Below are 21,150 nucleotides of genomic sequence, written 5' to 3' on the forward strand. Positions count from 1 at the left end.
TCTTCTGGGCTGGAAAATGTAAACGCCTGGGGTAAGAGCCTGGTGGGTCTGACAAACCTCGTGCCAATCCGGAAGGGGGCTGGAGAGAGGGGGGAGGGGTGGAGTTTGAGGCTAGGGATCTGGAAACCAGCTTGAGAGGGAGGTTGCTTGTTAGGGAGCCGGTTACTATGCAGAGCTGTTTTGCCTTCCAGTGTATCTTATTTTGTCAGTGCAAGAACGCTAACCGGTGGGTTCGGTCCCCAGCTCCGAAAAAAAATTTTTAAAAAAAAAAGAACGCGGGCTGGAGAGATGGCTCAGTGGTTAAGAGCACTGACTGCTCTTCCAGAGGTCCTGAGTTCAAATCCCAGCAACCACATGGTGGCTCACAATCATCTGTAATGGGATCTGATGTTCTCTTCTGGCGTGTCTCAAAACAGCTACGGTGTAGCAACATGAAATAAAAGTCTTAAAAAAAAAAAAAAAAGAACGCTAACCGGAATTCCCAGGAACCCTTCTCTCCAGGGTTTGGCCCTTGAAGGTTTGGCCAGGTCTCAGGGATGTAACTTAAACCTATGGTTATGGGCGACATCCTTAAGAGAAGGTGAGAGGGGTTGGGGATTTAGCTCAGTGGTAGACCGCTTGCCTAGCAAGTGCAAGGTCCTGGGTTCAGTCCTCAGTTCCGAAGGAAAAAAAAAAAAGAGAGAAGGTGAGAGTTTGAATGGAGAAACAGCCCTGTGAAGATGCAGGCAGACACTGGAGTTAGTGTAGACGCACAAGCAGCCAGGACTGCTTGCCCCTGGCCTACTGCCACCTCCAGCAAAGAGGAGGAGGAGGACGGAGGAAGCCCTTCCCCCCAGTCTCCAGCATCCTGAAATACTGCCTCCCCTCAACGTACCCCAGTTTGCAGTTCTGTCCCATGCAAGTATTTCAGTTTTAAATCAAGTTTCTGATAAGTCTCGTTTTGTTTAAAATTGACAATTTTGACCTAATTTCAGACAGTCAGAAAAGTGGCGTGGATAGTATTTGGTTTCACACTCAGGACAAGGGACTGAGGTGAATATTTTACATACCAAAGCAGACCTGACTTCCAGGCTCTCCCAGAATCCCTCAGTCCCTACCTGGCATACCCTGTCCCCAGCCCTGAACTTCTCAGCCGTCCTTCTGTATACAAACCAGACATTCATTTTGGTGTCTCTCTCTCTCTCTCTCTCTCTCTCTCTCTCTCTCTCTCTCTCTCTCTCTCACACACACACACACACACATACACACACACACACACACACACACAAACGCACACATGCACACACATACACATGCACATACTCACACATGCGTGCATGCATACAGGTAAGACACTGTCCTAGTTTGCTCTCCCTTGCTGTGATAAATGCCATGACCAAAGTGACTTGGAGAAGCACAGGTTTTTATGGCTTACAGGTTAATAGCTCGTCTTTGGGGGAACTCAGGAGAAGTCGAGGTGGAAACCCAGATGCAGGAATGGACGCAGAGGCCATGGAGGAGTGCCGCTTACTGCTTTACTCCTGGCTTGCTCAGCCTGCTTCCTTACAGCACCCAGGACCACTTAGTGGCCTGGACCCTCCCACATCTGTCATTAAGAAAATTTCCCGGGGTTGGGGATTTAGCTCAGTGGTAGAGCGCTTAACTAGGAAGCGGAAGGCCCTGGGTTCGGTCCCCAGCTCCGAAAAATAGAACCAAAAAAAAAAAAAAAAAAAAAAAAAAAAATTTCCCGGGGTTGGGGATGTAGCTCAGAGGTAGAGCGCTTGCCTAGGAAGCGCAAGGCCCTGGGTTCGGTCCCCAGCTCCAAAAAAAAAGAACCAAAAAAAAAAAAAAGAAAGAAAATTTCCCACAGGCCTGCCTACAGGCCAGTTTGATGGAGGTTCTTTTTTCCTTCTCAGAGGACTCTAGTTTGTGTCAAATAGACTAAACAAAACAAAACAAACAAAACCTAGCCCTCACAGTCACCGTTCCCCCCCCCCTTTTTTTTTTTTTTTTGGTTCTTTTTTTCGGAGCTGGGGACCGAACCCAGGGCCTTGCGCTTCCTAGGCAAGCGCTCTACCACTGAGCTAAATCCCCAACCCTGTGCCGACTTATTGTTAAAGGGTTAGCATTCGTGCATTCGTGCTCGTGGGTAACTCTGAGTTTATAGCCGACGTGGTGTGTGCATGAACTACCTGGAAGCCAGAAAAAGATGATTTCGGATTCCCCTAGAAGTAAGGTTACAGGTGATTTTGTGAGCTTATTGTATTGCTTCTGGGAACTCAACCCAGACCCAATGTTCACGGTCTGTGTCTGTCTGTCTGTCTGTCTGTCTATTTTTTTTTTTTTTTTGGTTCTTTCTTTCCGGAGCTGGGGACCGAACCCAGGGCCTTGCGCTTCCTAGGCAAGCGCTCTACCACTGAGCTAAATCCCCAACCCCCACCGTTCCCCCTTATACTCAAGTAGTTCCTAAAAACAGGACAGCTTTCCATACCCACAATGCACCTGCCAAATCAGGACCCTGACAGGGTCACACACTGTGCTCCAGTTGCCTGCCACTACTCAGAGTTTGCCAGAATCCCCAACATTACCCTCTGCCAAGTCCCTGGGTTTGTGCCTCCCCCCCCCCCCCCCACGCCCCACACACCCTTTTTTTTAAAAATCTGGAACAGTTCCAAGGTTACTCTGTGTTTGAAGAACAGCAGCGTTTTGCAAGCGCCCGGGACAGCTTGCAGAATATCCACTCATTTTAATTTGTGTGCTTTTCCTTCCTCTTGCCCAGTCACAGGGATGACGCACTTTTCTGGGAGCTGGTGAAAGAGATGCTGAGTTTTGAGCCCACAGCTTCCATCAGGGCTTCTCTTGTCTCCTTGCTGCTGCCAACTTTTTGCTCATGTTTGCGACAAGATTTCCTGCGGTCCAGAACAGCCTTACGCTCCCTGCATAGCCGGCAGTAACCTTGAATTTTAGATCTTGTCTCGCCTCCTGAGTTCCTGGAGGAGAGTTTGTCCACCGCTTGACATCATGCACCCTTGGCCAGCATGCCGACAACTGGGCTCCATCTCCAATTCTGAGGCCAACTCTAAGGGTACGGCTGAGGCGATCTGCCCTCTATCTTCTTGAGAAGTCCCTCTGCCACCCTTTGTACTAAGTATCTGGTGAGGAGATTTTGTAACCATGGAGACACTTCGGTCTTTCACACTCTAAGATCAACATTGAACCCATTTTTACTGACAGTGTTAACAATTGACTTTTTTTTTTAAAAAAAGATTTATTTTATTTGCATGAGTACACTGTAGCTGTTTTCAGCTGTTTCGGATCCCATTACAGATGGTTGTGAGCCACCATGTGGTTGCTGGGATTTGAACTCAGGACCTCTGGAAGAGCAGTCAGTGCTCTTAACCACTGAGCCATCTCTCCAGCCCAACAATTGACTTTTTAATCACATCATTTTCTACATTAATCATTGGCCCTTACCTGTAAGAGTTGCCCTCATTCGTGGATCATTGATTGTATACTTTGATTTTGGCTTTTTGGTTTAGACAGAATCTCTCTCCACAGCCCTGGCTGTCCTGGAACTCCCTATGTAGACCAGGCTGGTTTCAAACTCACAGAGATCCTCCCACCTCTGTCTCCTGAGTGTTGCCATTAAAGGAGTGTGCCACCAGGCCTGGCTCTTTTAGTACGTGTTTTGAGACAGGATCTAGCTGTCCCGGAAGCCTAGCTACCTCAGTAGTGATGTGCTTCTAAAAAGGTAAAGAGAAGGGGGATATGTTCTATGGAGGTGTGGTGAGGTATGGGTGAAAGGGGTGCCTCAGTGGGCCCGTGCTGAGACATCCCTTCCCCTTGAGGGACCAGTCACATGATGGTATAATATAGAATAGAGTTTATTCAGGTCATGGGGAGGGGAGTTAAAGGGTAGTAGAGGCAGAGAGAGAGAGAGAGACAGACAGACAGACAGACAGAGAGACAGACAGAGAGACAGAGAGAGAGAGAAGTAGAGGGGTTTCAGCCATGAGCACGTGAGGAGGGGGAAAGGAAATGGAGAGAGAGTGGGGGCAGGAAGGCAAAGAGCAAGAGAGGAGCAAGAGAGAACAAGAGAGAGAGCAGGGGGCAAGCAGCGCCTTTTATAGTGTCAGGCAAACCTGGATGTTGCCAGGTAACTGTGGGTGGAGCTTAGACACAACGTTACCAGGTAGGAACTGAGATTACAGGAATACGCCACTGAGGTGGCTTACTCATTCGTGTGTCTGTGAATCCATTTTTGTTGTTGTTTGCTTGTTGTTCGATTTCAGGACTAGGACTGAAGTGAATATTTTACATAACTAAGCGGACCTAGCCTTCAGGTTCTCCCAGCCTCCCTCAATCATGGCATACCCAGCCCCTAACCGTGAACTTTCCAGGCGCCCCTCCCCCCCGGCTGGGCTGCCCTTCCCCCACGAGGCTCCTCACTGTACAATCCAGACATTTTGGTCTCTCCTCCTCTCTCCTCTCGGTGTGCAGGCGCCCTTTTTGTCTTTCTCTTCCCCCTTCCCACTCCCCACGGTGAGTTCCCTGGTCTCAGTCCTGGGGCCAGGGAACCCACCGGAGAGCAGCTTCCCAATAAACCTGCATTTAATAGAACCTAAACGGAACCGAATTGGCTTATTCCACCAGTGAAGAAATGGATTTATCACTTGTTACCAAGCAGAATTTTATTATTGAAAATGCACTGTGGAATCATTTGTTTTTATAGACCATCACTGGGTAGCTGAGGCTGGCCTCAGACTCAGAGTTTTATAACACTCCCCCCCACCTGTGCTCTCAATGAAATTTAAAATAAACACAATAGTGTTCATAGAATCTCGACATCATTGTCATTTAAGTTTTATACTCCATCAACTCCAAAGGAAACCCAACATCACCGACCTTCACTCCCTGCCCTCAGCTGGACCAAATAGGACCTTATGCTTCCAAATATTTTCATTTCCCTTTGGGACAGTTCATGATCTGGATGAGAAATCACGGGACAAAGCCAGAGAGCCCTTAACCTGTCCCTCGTGAAATGCATACTTTGTGTCTCTCCTTTTTTTTGGTTTTGGATTTATTTATTTGTTATGTATGTGAGTTCACTGCCACTGTCTTCAGACACACCAGAAGAGGGCATCGGATCCCATTACAGACGGTTGTGAGCCACCATGTCGCTGCTGGGATTTGAACTCAGAACCTCTGGAAGCAGTCAGTGCTCTTAACCACTGAGCCATCTCTGTTTTCCATTTTTGTCCTCGCTGGACAGCCATCATAAGCACTTGTGTGCCTGCTTACTGTCTGGGGAGCCCGTCGTCACTCACAAGCCACAGTGGCACACATGGATAGGAATGAGTGGTGGAGAAAACCCTTGTTCACGCAGTGTCCCTGTGAGGCTGTCTCCAATACGTCAGAGGAGAATCCTTATCTTTTCTCCAATTTGACTTACAAGTCACTGAGTTTGGAGACCACACAGCTGTGCAGTACCAGTATAAGGTCCAGACCAGGAAAAAAAAAATCCTTCAGAGACTCCATTTGGCCACAAAAACTGAGACAAAATTTAACCAAAAAAAAAAAAAAAAGCACCAAACATGAATTTAACCAAAAAAAAAAAAAAAAAAAAAAAAGCACCAAACATGAATTTAACCAAAAAAAAAAAAAAACTGAGACAAAGAGCCAGGTGGCGGTGATGGACACCTTTAATCCCAGGACTCAAGAGGCAGAGACAGGTGTATCTCTGTGAGTTCGAGGCCAGCCTGGTCTACAGAGTGAGTTCCAGGACAGCCAGGGTTACACAGAGAAACCCTGTTCCCTAGCCTCCAGCCCCCCAGATTGAGACAGTGGACTCCATGGGTCTGGAATTCCTTCAGGAGTCCAATGTTGTGACAAAGCCAACGAGAAGGCAACTTGTCACGCACACACAGAGATTTCTCTCAGTTCTGACAACTTGTGAGAAAGCCCTGCAGGAGAACCTTGGAGCTGAGAATAAAGACAGGCAGGAGCATGCCTTGACGAGACACCTTTGCTGTTCACACCTCTGGCCTCCATTCAAACCTAAACTTCAGGCTGTTGATGTAGATGCCCCAGGAAAGGCACTCAAGTCCCAGAGCCTTTAAAAAGCCAGATAAGGGGCTGGAGAGATGGCTCAGCGGTTAAGAGCATTGGCTGCACTTCCAGAGGTCCCGAGTTCAATTCCCAGCAACCACACGGTGGCTCACAACCATCTGTAATGGGATCCGGTGCCCTATTCTGGTGTGTCTGAAGAGAGCGACAGTGTTCTCACATACATACAATAAATAAAAAATTAAAAAAAAAAAGGCAGATGTATCTGTGCGGTACAGATCTATGGAGACTTGGTACTCATAGCAAGAGGCTTACAGCTTATGGGCCAGCTAGCGTGGACTGAGTACACAGAAACAAGGAGACCCCGACCCACCCCCATTAGGATGGGACTAGAGGAGACTCCGCCCCATCAGGGTGGGACCAGATGAGACCCCGCCCCATCACACCTCAGGTGGACGCAGAACCAAATCCTGAAGGTTGTCCTTGAACTCCACATGTGTGTCACCACATGTGCACCCTCCACATGTAATAAAAGAACAAAATGTCCATCCTGGAGTCCCTTGAAAAAGCTGAGGCGGTGGCAGGGGCGGTTGTGAGGTTAGGGGAGGGGGCAGTACATCAAGCTGCTTTGACTCGCTTCTCAAGCCGGCCACGTTCAATAAATTTCCCTTTTCTACCTTTCCCTATTTATTTTTAATTGGCCTCTTGCGTGTGGGCAATGCTGGTCTGTTAAGGTTGTCGTCCGGCCAGTAGACCGTGAATGAGCCTCGCACCAGGTCACGACCCCGACAGTTCACATTCCTTTGCAGAAACTTGAGAGCCGCTTTTGCTAAACCAAAGAATGCAAAGCAAAAACCCCCACAACCTTTTACTTGAACCTGTAGACATTGCCAGGTGACAGGAAGGGGACAAACGGCTTGATCAGAGGTAGATTCTGACTCAAAGTTGAGGCGGAAGAGGTGTCAAACACCCATCATTTTTTTTAATCTTTATTAACTTGAGTATTTCTTTTTTTTTAAAAGATTTATTCATTTATTATATATAAGTACACTGTAGCTGTCTTCAGATACACCAGAAGAGGGCATTGGATCTCCTTACAGATGGTTGTGAGCCACCATGTGGTTGCTGGGAATCGAACTCAGGACCTCTGGAAGAGCAGTCGGGGCTCCTAACCACTGAGCCATCTCTCCAGCCCCAACTTGAGTATTTCTTATTTACATTTCGATTGTTATTCCCCTTCCCGGTTTCCGGGCCAACATCCCCCAACCCCTCCCCCTCCCCTTCTATATGGGCTTCCCCTCCCCATCCTCCCCCCACCAAACACCCATCATTTACCAGACGTTTTGTTCATGCCACGGATACAAGGTGAACTTGGGACAGACCCTGTTGGAGAAGACACTTTTCTATCTACCTGCATTGGTGGCTTTTCTTGAAACTTTGATCTCTGACCAAGGTAACTCGAAGGCTCAAGGTTTGATAAGGTACAGCAGCAGGTGGTGTCACAGCCTTCTGATGTTACATCATCTTCAGGACCGAACACTGTCCCTTTCTCAGGGGAAGGGAAGTCACGGTTCTTTTCTTCTGCCAGGAGGGCTTGTTTTGCTAAATAGGTTGTTAACATTTACTCTCATCATTTTGATGGGAAAGTAGTCCCAATCGGGAATTGTGACAATGACATTAATGAGATTTAGAAACAGATCTCTGGGCACATTCGTGAAGATTACATTAATTACAGTGGGGAAACACCCTAAATATGGGCTGCACCCTGACAATGAGGAAGTGAGCTGAACAGTGGCGTTCATCTCTCTCTACCTCTTCATTGTGGACATGCTGGACCTCACACTCCTGCCCCACCATGTCTCTCATAGCACCATAGGCAGTACCCCTCACATTCTGAGGCAAAATAAACCCTTCCCTAACACGGTTTGAAGACACTGCTGATGCCATTTTGGCTTATCCTGCAGACTCAGAGGAAGAGCTAAGTCTAGTCTAGGTTGAGTGGTTCTCAACCTCCCTAATGCAGTGATCTTTTAATACAGTTTCATACAATTCTTCACCTTGTGGTGACCCCAACCCGTGAAACTGTCCCTGTTGCTAGTTCATGTAACTGAAATTTTGCTGTTATGAATCATGCTGTGAAAGGGTCATTTGACACCCAAAAGGAGTTGTGACCCAAAAATTAAGAACTTCTGAGGGGTTGGGGATTTAGCTCAGTGGTAGAGCGCTTGCCTAGGAAGCGCAAGGCCCTGGGTTCGGTCCCCAGCTCCGAAAAAAAGAACCAAAAAAAAAAAAAAAAAAAAAAAAAAAACTTCTGAGTGCTGGAGAGATGGCTCAGTGGTTAAGAGCACTGACTGGGGAGAGGGAGGGGATGGGGGCTTATGGACAGGAAACCGGGAAAGGGAATAACATTTGAAATGTAAGAAATATAATTAAAAAAAAAAAAAGCACTGGGGTTGGGGATTTAGCTCTGGTAGAGCGCTTGCCTAGCAACCGTAAGGCCCTGGGTTTGGTCCCCAGCTCCAGAAAAAAAAAAAAAGAAAGTAAGAAGAAGAAAAAAAAAAAAAGGGGCTAGAGAGATGGCTCAGTGGTTAAGAGCACCCGACTGCTCTTCCAGAGGTCATGAGTTCAATTCCCAGCAACCATATGGTGGCTCACAACCATCTGTAAGGAGATCTGATGCCCTCTTCTGGTGTATCTGAAGACAGCTACAGTGTACTTATATATATATATAATAAATAAAATAAATCTTTAAAAAACAAAAGAAAATCAAATAGGATTAAATTTAAAAAAAAAAAAAAAAAAAAAAAGCACTGACTGCTCTTCCAGAGGCCCCGAGTTCAAATCCCAGCAAACACATGGTGGCTCACAACCATCTGTAATGAGATCAGATGCCCTCTTCTGGTGTGTCTGAAGATAGCGACAGTGTACTCATATATAATAAACTTTTTAAAAAGAAAAAAGCAGTACATGTTTTTAAACCTTTCTGGATCCTGTCATAAAGCATGACAGACGGGGTAGTAACTCCTGATGTGTTGTGAGGTCTAAGGACAGACCCATGTCCTCTTACCCTAAGAGCAATGCTCTGAACATATCCAGTGACCAGATACTTACCAGAGTTATCCATGGGACACCCAGAGTGGGTTCCAGTCCAGGGTGAAGTTGTCCAGATGCCACATGTGAACTCTCAGAGGTAGCTAAGTGTCACTCAGGCCTGGCATTGAGGTGTGGTGTGGCCGAGGTATGTCAACCCCTCTCAGAACCTAGGCAGCAACACCCTAGCTCCCAGCACTGGTGGTTTAGGGCAAGAGACACCACACAGAAAGACCTCAGACAATGGTGAGTGATGGGACATTTTCACTCGGATCATATCCTGGGCATGTAAACACACGCCAGTCATCCTGTCCCTCAGTCCCTGGCCTGAGGCTGGGTGTTCAAAGGGTTGTATAGCAGGACAATGGTTCATTGGCTGTTGACCAGCAGAGAAAGGCAGAGACCCCACAAGCCTCGAGGAGAAACTCCTGGTCACTAAGGGTACTAGAGAAGCTCCTTACCCTCCCTCACCCCTCACCTGCTGGGATTTTATGCCCCAGATTTAAATTTTTGTTTATACCAAGTGATATAAACCTACTTCAAGGACACAGGGCTAGCGCTTTTTCTAAAAGTTGTAGACAAAGACTTTACAAGACACACCAATACTGTATCACTACAAATTTTATTCAGAAACCCATCTTTGTTTTTTTTTGTTGTTTTTTAAAAAAAAAATCCCACTATGAACTGGCTTGCCAACCAACTACAACACTGTCTAGCACATGGTAAAAACGGCTCGGCTCAGAATCGCCCAGATCTCTCCCGGTCTCTTGACCGCCTCCTGTCACGCTCACGTCCTCCACCGCCTCCACCTCCACCTCCACCACCGCGTCCACGGTCTCTCGATCGGGAACGCCGCTCCCTGGATCGGGACCTGGATCTATGCCTGGACCGAGAAGAAAATGGCATCAGAAACAGAGTGACAGCCCTGACTGCAGAGATGACAAGAGGTCAGTGGATGCTGAATATGATATAGCTTTCAGAACCCCAAATGTTGTGGGCAGCCACATCGCAAATGCAGGCTGGCAGCAATGAATTCTGGACGCACACCCAGAAAACACCCACTGGCTTGCTAAGCTTAGCCCTTCTCCAACCTGGCCCACCTCATCACTTGCTAGGTAGAGCCTATCAGGCCATTTTTTTTTTTAGGGTAGGAGAGAACCATCTAGAATGAGTAGTCACTTGATTCACCCTGACTCTCGCTGTGACACAGGGCCAGGAAAACAGAAGCACAGTGCCCATCTGTTAGCAGTATAGCCAAGATGGCCCTAGTGCCACTGCCTACAGCAGGCAAAACCAGATCAGAATGCCCCTCTGTACAGCAGGGGCAGGAGTCTTCCAGGCATTTTATATTTGAGACAATGCACCAGGGTCTGAGCAAACATACTAGGAACGAGGCAGTCTCAGGCCTGGCTTTCCTTCAGCCCTGGGGAAGCTTCCCAGTTCACACCTCCACCCCGACCCCCACTTCATCCTGCACCCAGGAGGACTCACTTCTTGCGCCGGCGCCCATACAGCTCCCGTCGCAGCTCTCTTGAGATCGGCTTCAGATGCATGAAGTTGCAGAAGCCCCCTCTTGTGCACTCCCTGTGGGTCAGATCCAGACATGTTACACCATGCCCCCGCTGACTGAGCTCTGCCCACCACACCAGTCACATAGGCTCGTCCTTACCCCATTTCATACTGGCGGCAGCAAGCTTCCCTGAAGTCAGTTACTGGGGACAGCTCTGCGTGGATTGGCTGCCCATTAAACCAGCGGTTGTTCAAGTCGATCACTGCTTTCTCCGCATCCTCCTCACGTCGGAACTGAGAAGGCAAAACAGAGTGTTTGACACTCCACTGCTTTGTTTCTAAGGGTTGATTCTCCACCCCACGCCTGCCACACTCACTGAGCAGACACTTATGGATGCTGCAGGCAAACTAAACTAGCCAACGCTTCCCGCTCTGCCCAATGGCATCCAGGACAGCCCAGTATTACCTTCCTTTTCAAGTCTAACCCACTATGAGCAGATGTGAGACTGTGCCCACAGTTACTTAAGAAAAGGAAACAAAGTAATCAGGCTAAGCCATGCCAATCTGAGCAGCTTCAACCCTAGAGCTCTTACTCCTCACTAAAGCCACAGCCACCAGGATGGCAGCCCCCAGCCCCCACCAGTCTGTACCTTGACATACACATTCCCCACCAGGTGGTCTCCTAGGTTGTCACAGACGTTCATCTCCTCGACCTCCCCATACTTCTCTTCCATCTCAGTGAAGACTTCCTGAAGGAGAACACGAGTTGAAGCACACTGCACAGAGCCCCATCTCTCAGGACCACCCCTGCCTCGCACCCGGCACTTACCTCAAAGAACTCGTCATAGTGCTCCTGCATCTCCACGTCGCTCACCGCACCTGCAGTCAAAGACACCCAGCTGGTGAGCCCTGTGGCCTGGCTGCTCTCAAGCTCAGCTGCTACAGTGACTGTCTAGAGGACGCCAGGCCAGAGCTGCATGCTACAGGAGCACCGACTTGCTTGTGCCTTGGAGTTGCTGAGATCTTAAATGCCCACAGCCTCAGTCCTGGCTATCAAAACCACAGCCAGCTTTAGTTGGTACCAAAAGGACCACGCAAAGTTCACGGGAAAAGGTGACTCTTGGATTAAGACCTTTTAAAAATAAAAATGTATTCCTTAAGACTGGAGGCCAGGAAGTGCACTGATTTCCCCTCTGTTAGGTCAAAATGGAAGCTGAAACACGGGTGAGTGATCAGGAGCTCGCGTGCCTTTGAACACTGCCAGCCACTGAACGCTAGCCAACTCTTCCTGATGGGATGGAAACCAAAGCCACCAGACTCCAGCAGTTTGGATGTCTTGCTATAAAGATAGTTAGACCCTGTTGAAGGTGTTCCCAACCTCTGCACAAGTTTCCTCTCCACAAGCCACATGCAGTAACTGAAGTCACGCTGCTCGCGGGCACTTCTGCCCAACCTATCCCAAAGACCACTCCTCAACCTCCGCCCAGGACACCACACAACTGGTGTGTTAATAGTCAGGCTCCAAACAGCTGGGTGAGGAGCTGACAAGGACCTTACGGGGTGGGGGGTTTGGTGCCATGCTGGGTCTGAATTCAATCGAACCCTTCTATGAGGCACATTCCTGTGCGAGCAGAGAGCTCACGGGCCTCTTTGGTGCATCCCACAATAGGCATTAGGTTGGGTGTGGGGCAGTACCTTGAAGTCCGCTCAAAACTCATTTGGTAACTGAAAGTGAGAGCTAACCTATGCTCTGACTTGAGTAACTGCAGCTCCCTTTCCAACTTATCTGGAGTTGTTTTAGCTATTTTGACTTTTGAGGAAACAAATTGGCCTGAAAATCCAAATATTATTGAATGCACCAGCCTCTCTTGACAGGAGCTACCTGACCAAACCTTCAGGGGTGTCTGGCCCCACCGGAGAAGGAAGAGGTCACAGGCAACAGCCAAAGTCAGAGAAGCTGCTCCAGAGGGGACTGTAGCAGCTAAAGTCAAAGCCTTCTGCCCTCAGGTCGAAGGAGAACAGGGAAAATATTGCCATGCTCAGAGCTGACAAACACTTGCTGGTGGTTTCATGACTGACCCTACTCTGTTCCAGTTCCCATCTGTTAAAACGACCCAAAGGCTGAGGCCAGCACACCAAGACCCTGGTCAGAACACCAGTGGGCTCAGGATATTTTAAGTACTACAACGTAGGAAATGACTACTTTTCTTACAGGAATATTATTCTTAAAACTGAGACTCCCATTTAACTTTATTTTGTGCATGTGAAGTGCATTTTTCTACACATGTCAAGCTGGGAACTAATTGTCCCTAAAATAAAGTTAGTTTCATTTACTTTCTACAACCAGGAGGGACCCCAGGACTGGAAGATTTAATAAGAGCTGAAAATTAAGTTTACAGTACACCCCCAAACATACTGTGAATTGCAAATAGAGACAGCAAACACAACCCTGTCAGGAAAGCAGAGTCCCCAAGTGAACAACCACTGTTAGCAATCACCTGTTTTCCATTTGCTTGTACCCCAGGGCAGGGACATGAACAAACGTTACTTAATAAAGCCACACATAAACATTCCCCCCCTCCTACAATCCTTATTTCTAACAATAAAACAAAACCGAGTATTTAAGCCAGGGACTGACTGCCAGGTGAAGGCTGTCCCAGTCAGTTTAGAGCGCTCTATCGTCACATCAGGGTTAGCATCACCAACACCCAGCACCTCAGCAGGAAAAACACATGGAAAGCCCCACCTACACAGACACGTGCACCAGAGGTTCCCAGCCTGGGCAGTGCCAGCAGGCGGTGGTCCTGGGACCATTTATTTACCCAGGGCAGGACAAGAGATGAAGGTTTGGTGAGGGGTGTGGTGGACTTAGCCTGTGGCCATCGAAGGGGAGTCTATCTGGGTTTGGACACAGCTGCACCCCAGTGCTCCACTGTAGAGCCACAGGAGAGATGCGCACAGCTTACTGTTGCCCCATGGAGCACCCTTCATCACCAAACAACGCTCTACCTCCCGAAGCTCAAGATGCTGCCTATGGAAAGCGGTGGCTAGGCACCGAGCATGGCTCCTGCCGAGTGCGCTCTGGTTAGCACACCTGCATGGGTCAGTGCGGGCTGCAGACCCTCACCTGGGAAACACTCAGAACAAGGCCCTCACACAAGAGCATGACCTCTGACATGCAGCTTATGGAAATGAGGCTAACGAGCAACAACATCTTAAAATTTCTAAGCAATTTCCACTCGAGGTCCAGAAAGCGAGAGAGCCATCAGATGCCGCCGCTCTTCAGAGGGAAGAGCAGACCTCCAACTCAGTCCCAGTGCATCCCAGGGTGACGGTCCTTGCGGAGGGAGCAAGAGCAGTGAGTCCCAACTACTTCAAGGGTGCCCGTGCCAGTCACTGTCATCCTGACTAAGGGGCAGGAGTTCAGCGCTCCAGCAGGTCAGTGGGGACAACAGCTCCTGCCATGTCTAGGACGCGGTTCTTGACACTAGCACAGCAGACCGGGTGGATGGACACTGAGCTCTGACACGCAAGCCCAGGGAACCAGGGAAGGAACTTGTATGAACTTACAGCGCAAACCGTCAGCAGACTGGGAAGAGTTTTGAGGGTTACGGTAAATGTTCAAGAGGGCAATGGTCTGAAATACAAAACGCAACAACTTTATATTATGGAAATTAAATGTACACACTTAACCGGCTGCCTGTGACGATCGATCACTTCAGTTGAGTCAGTGCTGAAAGAGAGCAGGTTATTTCCCTCGAGCAGGTGTCCCCTTAGTTGGTGGCTGTCTTGAACTACGCTAACACTGCAGTGCTGGGAGATCTCATGAGATGTCAATATCGCACTTCTGCCCACAGCGGACTCTCCACTGCCAAGTGCCAGCCGAGCAAGGACGGCACTGGCTCTTAGCTGACCGAGACTGAGAGGAAAAGTGCTCGCACCTGCGACGAACCAAGCGCTGTACCAGAGAAATACAATATCTCATGTCATGAAATCTCCACTTCCTAGAGGAAAAATTATAATGGTGAAATAAAACCCACACGTACTGGGCAACTTACCTTGTTGACTCCTTAAAATTCCTACCATTTTAACTTTACAGAAAGAACTTAAGAAAGGCCAGGGTTCAAGTCACAGTAAAGGCCAACAATTGGCTACCCGGGTTAGGACCCGCTTCGTGTAGGCGGACACTCTCGTGACAAACGTAAGTCAACAGGAGAGGCCGGCCAGTGACTTTCCCTAGGAGAGAGCCTCCTGAGCGCTGTGGCCCCTGTCAAGTTCTGGCTGTGCGCCACGAGGTTCCAGCACCGTGTCCTGTTTGCAACAGCTCTATGTCAGCAGCTCAGAGCCAGCGTTATGTCTCAATTAAGAGTGGGCTCTTGAACACCATCGTTTAAAAAAATTTCTCCAACTGTGGGACTTACAGTGTGAGCCGTCAGCCGTCTGTGCACTGTTTTGGGGATTACGATAGATGTTTTGAATCAAGATGGTCTGCGGGGAAAAAAAATAAAAAGGGGAATTCTACTGGCTGCTGTGCATATATTGACAATTGCAAAGAGACAGTTTGTTTGCAAACGGTTAACGTTTGTTTGTTGTTTTTCTCACAAGTCAGACACTTGTGTCTTGTGCAGAGTATACCAAAACCATCATATTATGAAAACAGAGTTTGAGCAGTGACTTGGGTCAAGTCAGCCAGCAACCAAGAAGGAATTGTATCTGTTGTTTTGAGTGGTCCCCGTTACCAATAATAAAGTGCTTCAATACAAGATAAGAAAACACTAACACTTTCTTGTACTTCAAGCCAGCACACATATTAAAAAAGTCACATAATCGTATTCCCCACACAAAGTTATCGGTCTTAACCAAATGCATACTTCAACTGTATGCAGTACCAAAGGTCTCTGGTCTCTTAGCAAAGCAGCCACGCCAGTTGTCTTGGATACCTGAGTCTTATTTACACTTTCTTGGTGGGTCTCTGTTTACATAATACAATAGTTAAAACATTTGCTCTTTTGCGATCCTTCTTTTTAAGGAAAAAAATCCTTTTAACCCTTGTGCTTTTAACTGGATCAGGCAGACTTGAAACCTTACACTGTACCGTTCTTCTTAAAATCAAGTTGTCTGAAAAAACAAACCATGTTTAAGTTAGTAAGCTAATATGGTACATCAATCTCACGTCCACATCACTAGAGCTTACAAAGAAACCCACCCTGAATTCACTACGATTATGCTAGCCAACAGACTGCATGACCTACAGCAGACTGCCTCTCAACAACCTGCAGGAAAGCAAGCAGTTCTAAGTGCTCTGCAGCCCAGAGCTCAGCTTCTAGCTGTGCTCAAAGGGCGTAGGGTGTGTAACAGTGTTTGGGAGGCAGGTCTGCTGCTGGAACCCACTTGGGAGGAAGGCTGAACATCAGACCACTTACACCGGACCACTGAGTTAAAGTAGCCAGCCCTCAAGCACCCTGGGGTGGGTCTGCACCTTCAGGGCTTTCCCAGAGCTGAGTTTACCCAGCTTCCTACTGGGAGCATAGTAGCAAGCAGATGGCTGGTCCCCTGCAGGTCTCCCCAAAACTGGGGCAGACAAAGGCTACTCGATATAGGGAAAGCAATGTAGAAAGGGGAAGCTGTAGTTCTCTGACTAGTCAACCAAATCCAACTGAGGTAACTGCTGTAGTGTTGAGCTCAGCACAGTATATGGGGCCCACCTCCCTGCTTTGTTCTAGGCCACAGTGCTTAGTGCTCTTGAGGTAACTATGCAGCTCTGGCTCAGAGAGCACGGAGAGCAGCCTGTCTACCCGCCACCTCACATGCCTGTTGACCAAGCACAAAGACACCGAAGGCATGCAGAGTCAGCAGCCTAAGACCACTGGGTCAGCTGGGAGATTTTGTAAATAGTCAGAAAAACAATACACTCATAACAGTTTAAAGCAGATGCTTTGATAAACCTTACAAATCACAAAGAAAAGGGCCCTTTAGGGTCATTAGAGGACTGATACCTCCTATACTAACCATGGGGTAGTCAAGGATGAGTGGGAAGAAAAACCTATCATGCTCTCCCCTCTAAAGACATCAATGTTGTGGTTTCCTGGGGACTTAACATTCTAAAACAAGGTTCCTTTATTCCTTGTATCTCCTTGTATAGCTGGCAAATGTCTTAACAATCTACAGAAAAAAATATAGTACGCAAGAAGGAAAAACACATGAAAGATGCATCCTTTAAAAAGATGCATCTGTAGCTTTAGGGTTGCTGTAAGGAGGCCGGGACTGGACAATGATGAACTCAACAGTCCAATCTAGACAGACTCAGTGAGACTTTCCAATCTCCCACCTCTTCATTTATTAGCAAGTCTGTGCTAGGACCAAAATGCCTTATCCCAACAACCCCTACTGCTCCAGCAAACGAAATAACATGGGACTAAGTTTAACTTGGGCAGACCTAAAAACCTAAGCTAACAAACACATCTCAGTGAATCCAAAAAACCCTGACAGGATCAATTTATGCCCATCTTAAGTTTCTATGCCCATGATGCCTTGTGGTGTCAAACCATGGGCCTCACTGGGGCATGAGCACGCTGGGTCTGCTGATAAGACACCCATGACAGCCTGCCTCACCCAGTGACTGCACCACTACTGACTGGTGAGCAGAGATCTCTCTGCATCCACTGTCTCTCCGTAAGGGAGAAGAAAAGGGCAGAGAACTTCAGCCAACACCCAACCATATTTTAAGAAGCTCCTCTAAGGTCAAGAACAAGAAGACATCCCATTGGGGTAGGTCCATCACCCTCTGCAACAAATGCAAAATAAAACCAGAGGGAAGATTTGACTTGCTGAGTGTTGTGGGAACATTAGTCACTCCTGAAAGCACAAGAACTGTGGATAATTTGTGAAAAAAATAAAATAAAAAACAAAAAACCCAACAACACACAAACCTGGCTAAAGGTCGGTTTATTGTGCAACCGAGAACATCTGTCTCCATGACGACACGCTCCAATTTTGAAATAAAATGAACAGTTGACTCTGTAAAGGGAAAATAAGAACTGATTATTTCTAGGAAGATGTGGCAGACACATCATGAACTCGAAGCTACTTCCCAGCTACCCTCTTCCACGATGTAGAAGTCAGGCAGCTCCTGCTGGCTGTGTCCCCTTGCAGCCAGTATGAGAGAGATCACTACTCTAGCTCCCCACAGAAGGGCTCTAATTCTAACCTGCCTCCCTCTAACCCAAGCCCCCTAGCCTTTGAACATTTTCTTTCCCTTCAAGATTGGCCCATTCTGTGGGTCCTGGGTACCACCTATAGATGAGGACAGTGCCATGGAGGCTCTGTTCCTAAGACGAGGATGTGTGCTTGCTCACAGGCCTGAGTGCCATCATCATGTAAGGAAAACAGAAAACAAAGTCCAGGCTCTCTCTAACTCATGTACCAAACCAAGAGGAAATTTCCAAATTGGTCTGAAGCAAGCAGGTCTCTTGGCTTCACCTCAGTGCAAATGTGCTATGTGGAGAGCTAGCCTACCTGACAAACCACACATGATCATTTCACCTGCCAAAAAGTCTTGCTCTGCAGAGCCACAAGCAACCAGACTCATCAGGTGCTGGCTGGTCTACAAGATCTGTGGCTTGAACTGCTGCAGCTTCCCTATGCAGAGGCAGGAATGCTGCCCCATAGATACTTTTAGCAAGAGCCGCATGCTTAAGTCCTTGCCCTGGAGTAAAGACTGAAGGTTGGTCTCATAGTAGACCATGAAGACCAGTTATCTATCCTCTGTTGATATCAGACACTAAGTCTGAGTTTATCTGGAAAGGAGAATGTTTGCTAATAATCTCCTTACTTTACACAACCTAACTCCACTAGGTGATCTCTCTCTAGGAAGATCAACAGAAACCAAAAAACCTGTTTAAAAAAAAACCTCGGAACGGACAAACTTCTCTCTGAAAATACCGGAGTGTTCCACATGAAATAGCTCTCAAACCTGCTCCCCCAGCAGACACTCTGCTTTGGCACAGTGGTGGCACACACCTTTAATCCTAGCACTCGGGAGGCAGAAGCAGGGAAATCTGAGTTTGACACCAGCCTGGTCTACAAAGAATTGCAGGACAGCCAGGGCTATGCAGAGAAACCCTGATTTGGGGCAGCCAGGAGAAGTACAAGGAAAAGGGTGATTTCTGCCAGAAAAGCTGAGTCTAGCAACAAAGTCACAGCTACATTTTCCGTTGGTAAAGACTCACCACATAAAAAGCCCCAAATAGGCACCCCAACATTCCTGTTTCAGCTAAAATAAGTAATCTAGATTTAAAAAGAAAAATTCTGAATACTTTGCTGAGAAGGCCCTTCACTACACAGATATCAACACAGGGCCAGAACTGCTATGCCTCTGGTTTTGAAGCCCCAGCCTTCGGGCACCAATGCAGGGAAAACCTCTTGTGTCAGAGCTGGCACACACATTTCACCACGTTCCAGGCCCATCTTCTCTGTAATGTCAGAACTTGGAGAAGACACTATTCCATGGAACCAAACACATTTACAGGTATTTCTGAGATAGTTGCTTTGTCCTGGAACTTGTTATGTAGACCAGGCTGGAACTCAAGAGCTCTACCTACCTACCTCTGCTTTCTGGAGTGCTGACACTAAATATAACCCATCACACCTGACTTTGAGTGTTGATTTAAAGTACTTTAAAGGTCTTATTTTATATTACATATATGGGGGGGGGTATGGGTGTATACCCAAGTGCAGGTGCCTGGGGGAGCTGGCATTACAGGTGGCTGTGAGACATCAGATTGCAATGAAGGGGATTCAGGGAGCCAAACTACTGGTCTCTTGAAGTGCAGTTCACACTCTGAACGACTGAGTCATCCCCCCAGGCCCTTCAATGTAGTTCAGTCACCCTTAACACAAGGCACAGCCTTCCTCCATGACTTCCTGAGAACCCAGACTTCAACCCATCTGATTCTCCAAGACTGGCCTAGACCTGACATCCAATAAAATGTCTCCCGAGTGACTGCCGATTCGGGCATTAGGCTTTTAGAAACATCCCCTCTTTTCAAACACTGTAGACTGTATAAAGGTGCCTGATCGGACAGCCTCCATCCTGGAAAACAGAACATTTTAACAGTGAGAATGTGGCACCAAAAATGATACCTATCGCAAAGGCTTACCACCATGACTGACATCTGCATGAACCTTGTACAAGACTCGGAAACATAAAGATGGTGACTACTTACTGGGAGCAGGCAGATTAAGCCAGACACTTAAATCTTTAGGTTTCCAAAGTAGGAATTATCCTTCAAAGCGTCTGAAGGCATTCCTCATAACCTAAACTTCAGCCAACACGCTGGAAATGAGTATGTGCCACGGCGGCATACGAATACAGGCGGGAATATTGTTATTTCTTTTCCTCTTACCCTAACAGTTGGCTACGGATATGCAAACATTAATTTAAAATGAAAAGCGGGTCCGCCAACGCTTAGGCAGGCCCGAGGTTTATTCGGTCGAAACCGCTCCCAAAGGTCGGCCCCAGCGACTGAATGCTAGCGAGGATGGTGCCATAGCACTTCCGACACGACCACTCAAAGCCTAAAGTTGCAAGAAACGTGTTATCTCGCCACAGAAGCCCAGGGCAGCGGTGGGAGCGCGGCGTGGAGCAGGGTCCCGTGTAGAACCCGGGAACCGTGGAGCGCCCGCCGTGGAGCTCTAGGCGCTGAGGCCCAGCTCGAGCCGCCCGCCAGGTCCCGCCGCCCGGCCCACGAGGCGGGGGCGCCTTGCCGCGCGAGGCCGCCAGGCCCGAGCCACCGGCTACGCCTGTACGCCCGCGCCGCTTGCCTCAGCCGGCACCCGCTGCCCGTCGCCCTCCTAGCTCAAGTCCCGGCAGGTCGCCCCTACTCACTTGTCTTTCTCGGTGCCGAAGATGGAGGCCAAGTATTCCGCCATTTTCCAGCGGACGACTCCGGCACGGCAGCCGACGCTGCCGACTGTGCCGACGTTCCCCCGTGACGTCACCGGACGCGACGACGCTCTCCCCGCCCGTCGTAGAAGTTCTGTCCAATTGAGAAAGGCGCTGTCAGCGCGGGGGCGGGACGAAGAGCGCGCGGAGGCTCCGCCCTCCTTCCCCGGCGCCTGCGTACTCCCTGCTGCCCGGGCGGGTCCCGCGCATTGCTCGCTGCTTAGGCTGTGGGCAGCCGCTCCGCGCGTGCTCAGCACCGCTGTTTCCCGCTCCTGCCGCTGGAACCGCGCCCTCTCCCCTTGCTGGCCCTCCTGTCCCAGGCCTCCCACTGGTGCGGCTGTCCATAGGGGCCTTGTTAGGCCTCCTGGAGGGGTTTAAGCCCACAGCATCCTCACAGTCACCAGCTCACCTTCAAGTCACTAAATTTCCAGGCAGAGCCTGATCTTGTTATCCCAGGCTGTTGGGTCATCTTGGTTTGATGACTTTGTTTGCTCTCTCTGGCTATAGAGCCAGTTCCACCCGAGGACGAACCGTGGGAGAGGGTTGAAGAAGTTGGGGGTCTC

The 21,150-nt window shown here is 48.5% G+C and overlaps 1 protein-coding gene across 3 annotated transcripts; it reads right to left on the reverse strand.

Annotated features, from left to right (window-relative positions):
- Positions 1–9,738: 9,738 nt before the first annotated feature.
- Positions 9,739–20,625, reverse strand: U2af1 (U2 small nuclear RNA auxiliary factor 1). Of its 3 annotated transcripts, XM_087598322.1 has the most exons (9): positions 20,531–20,592; positions 17,574–17,661; positions 15,066–15,132; positions 14,215–14,281; positions 11,474–11,523; positions 11,295–11,393; positions 10,805–10,938; positions 10,627–10,719; positions 9,739–10,018 (listed from the first exon to the last, which is right to left on the reverse strand). In XM_087598322.1, the coding sequence occupies exons 5-9, from the start codon at positions 11,501–11,503 to the stop codon at positions 9,874–9,876; spliced, it is 501 nt and encodes a 166-aa protein (XP_087454448.1). In that variant the 5' UTR covers positions 11,504–11,523; positions 14,215–14,281; positions 15,066–15,132; positions 17,574–17,661; positions 20,531–20,592; the 3' UTR covers positions 9,739–9,873.
- Between the last annotated feature and the right edge of the window lie 525 nt (positions 20,626–21,150).

The sequence above is a fragment of the Rattus norvegicus genome, chromosome 20 (assembly GCF_021556685.1).
Source record: "Rattus norvegicus strain SHRSP/BbbUtx chromosome 20, alternate assembly SHRSP_T2T, whole genome shotgun sequence".
NCBI lineage: Eukaryota > Metazoa > Chordata > Mammalia > Rodentia > Muridae > Rattus > Rattus norvegicus.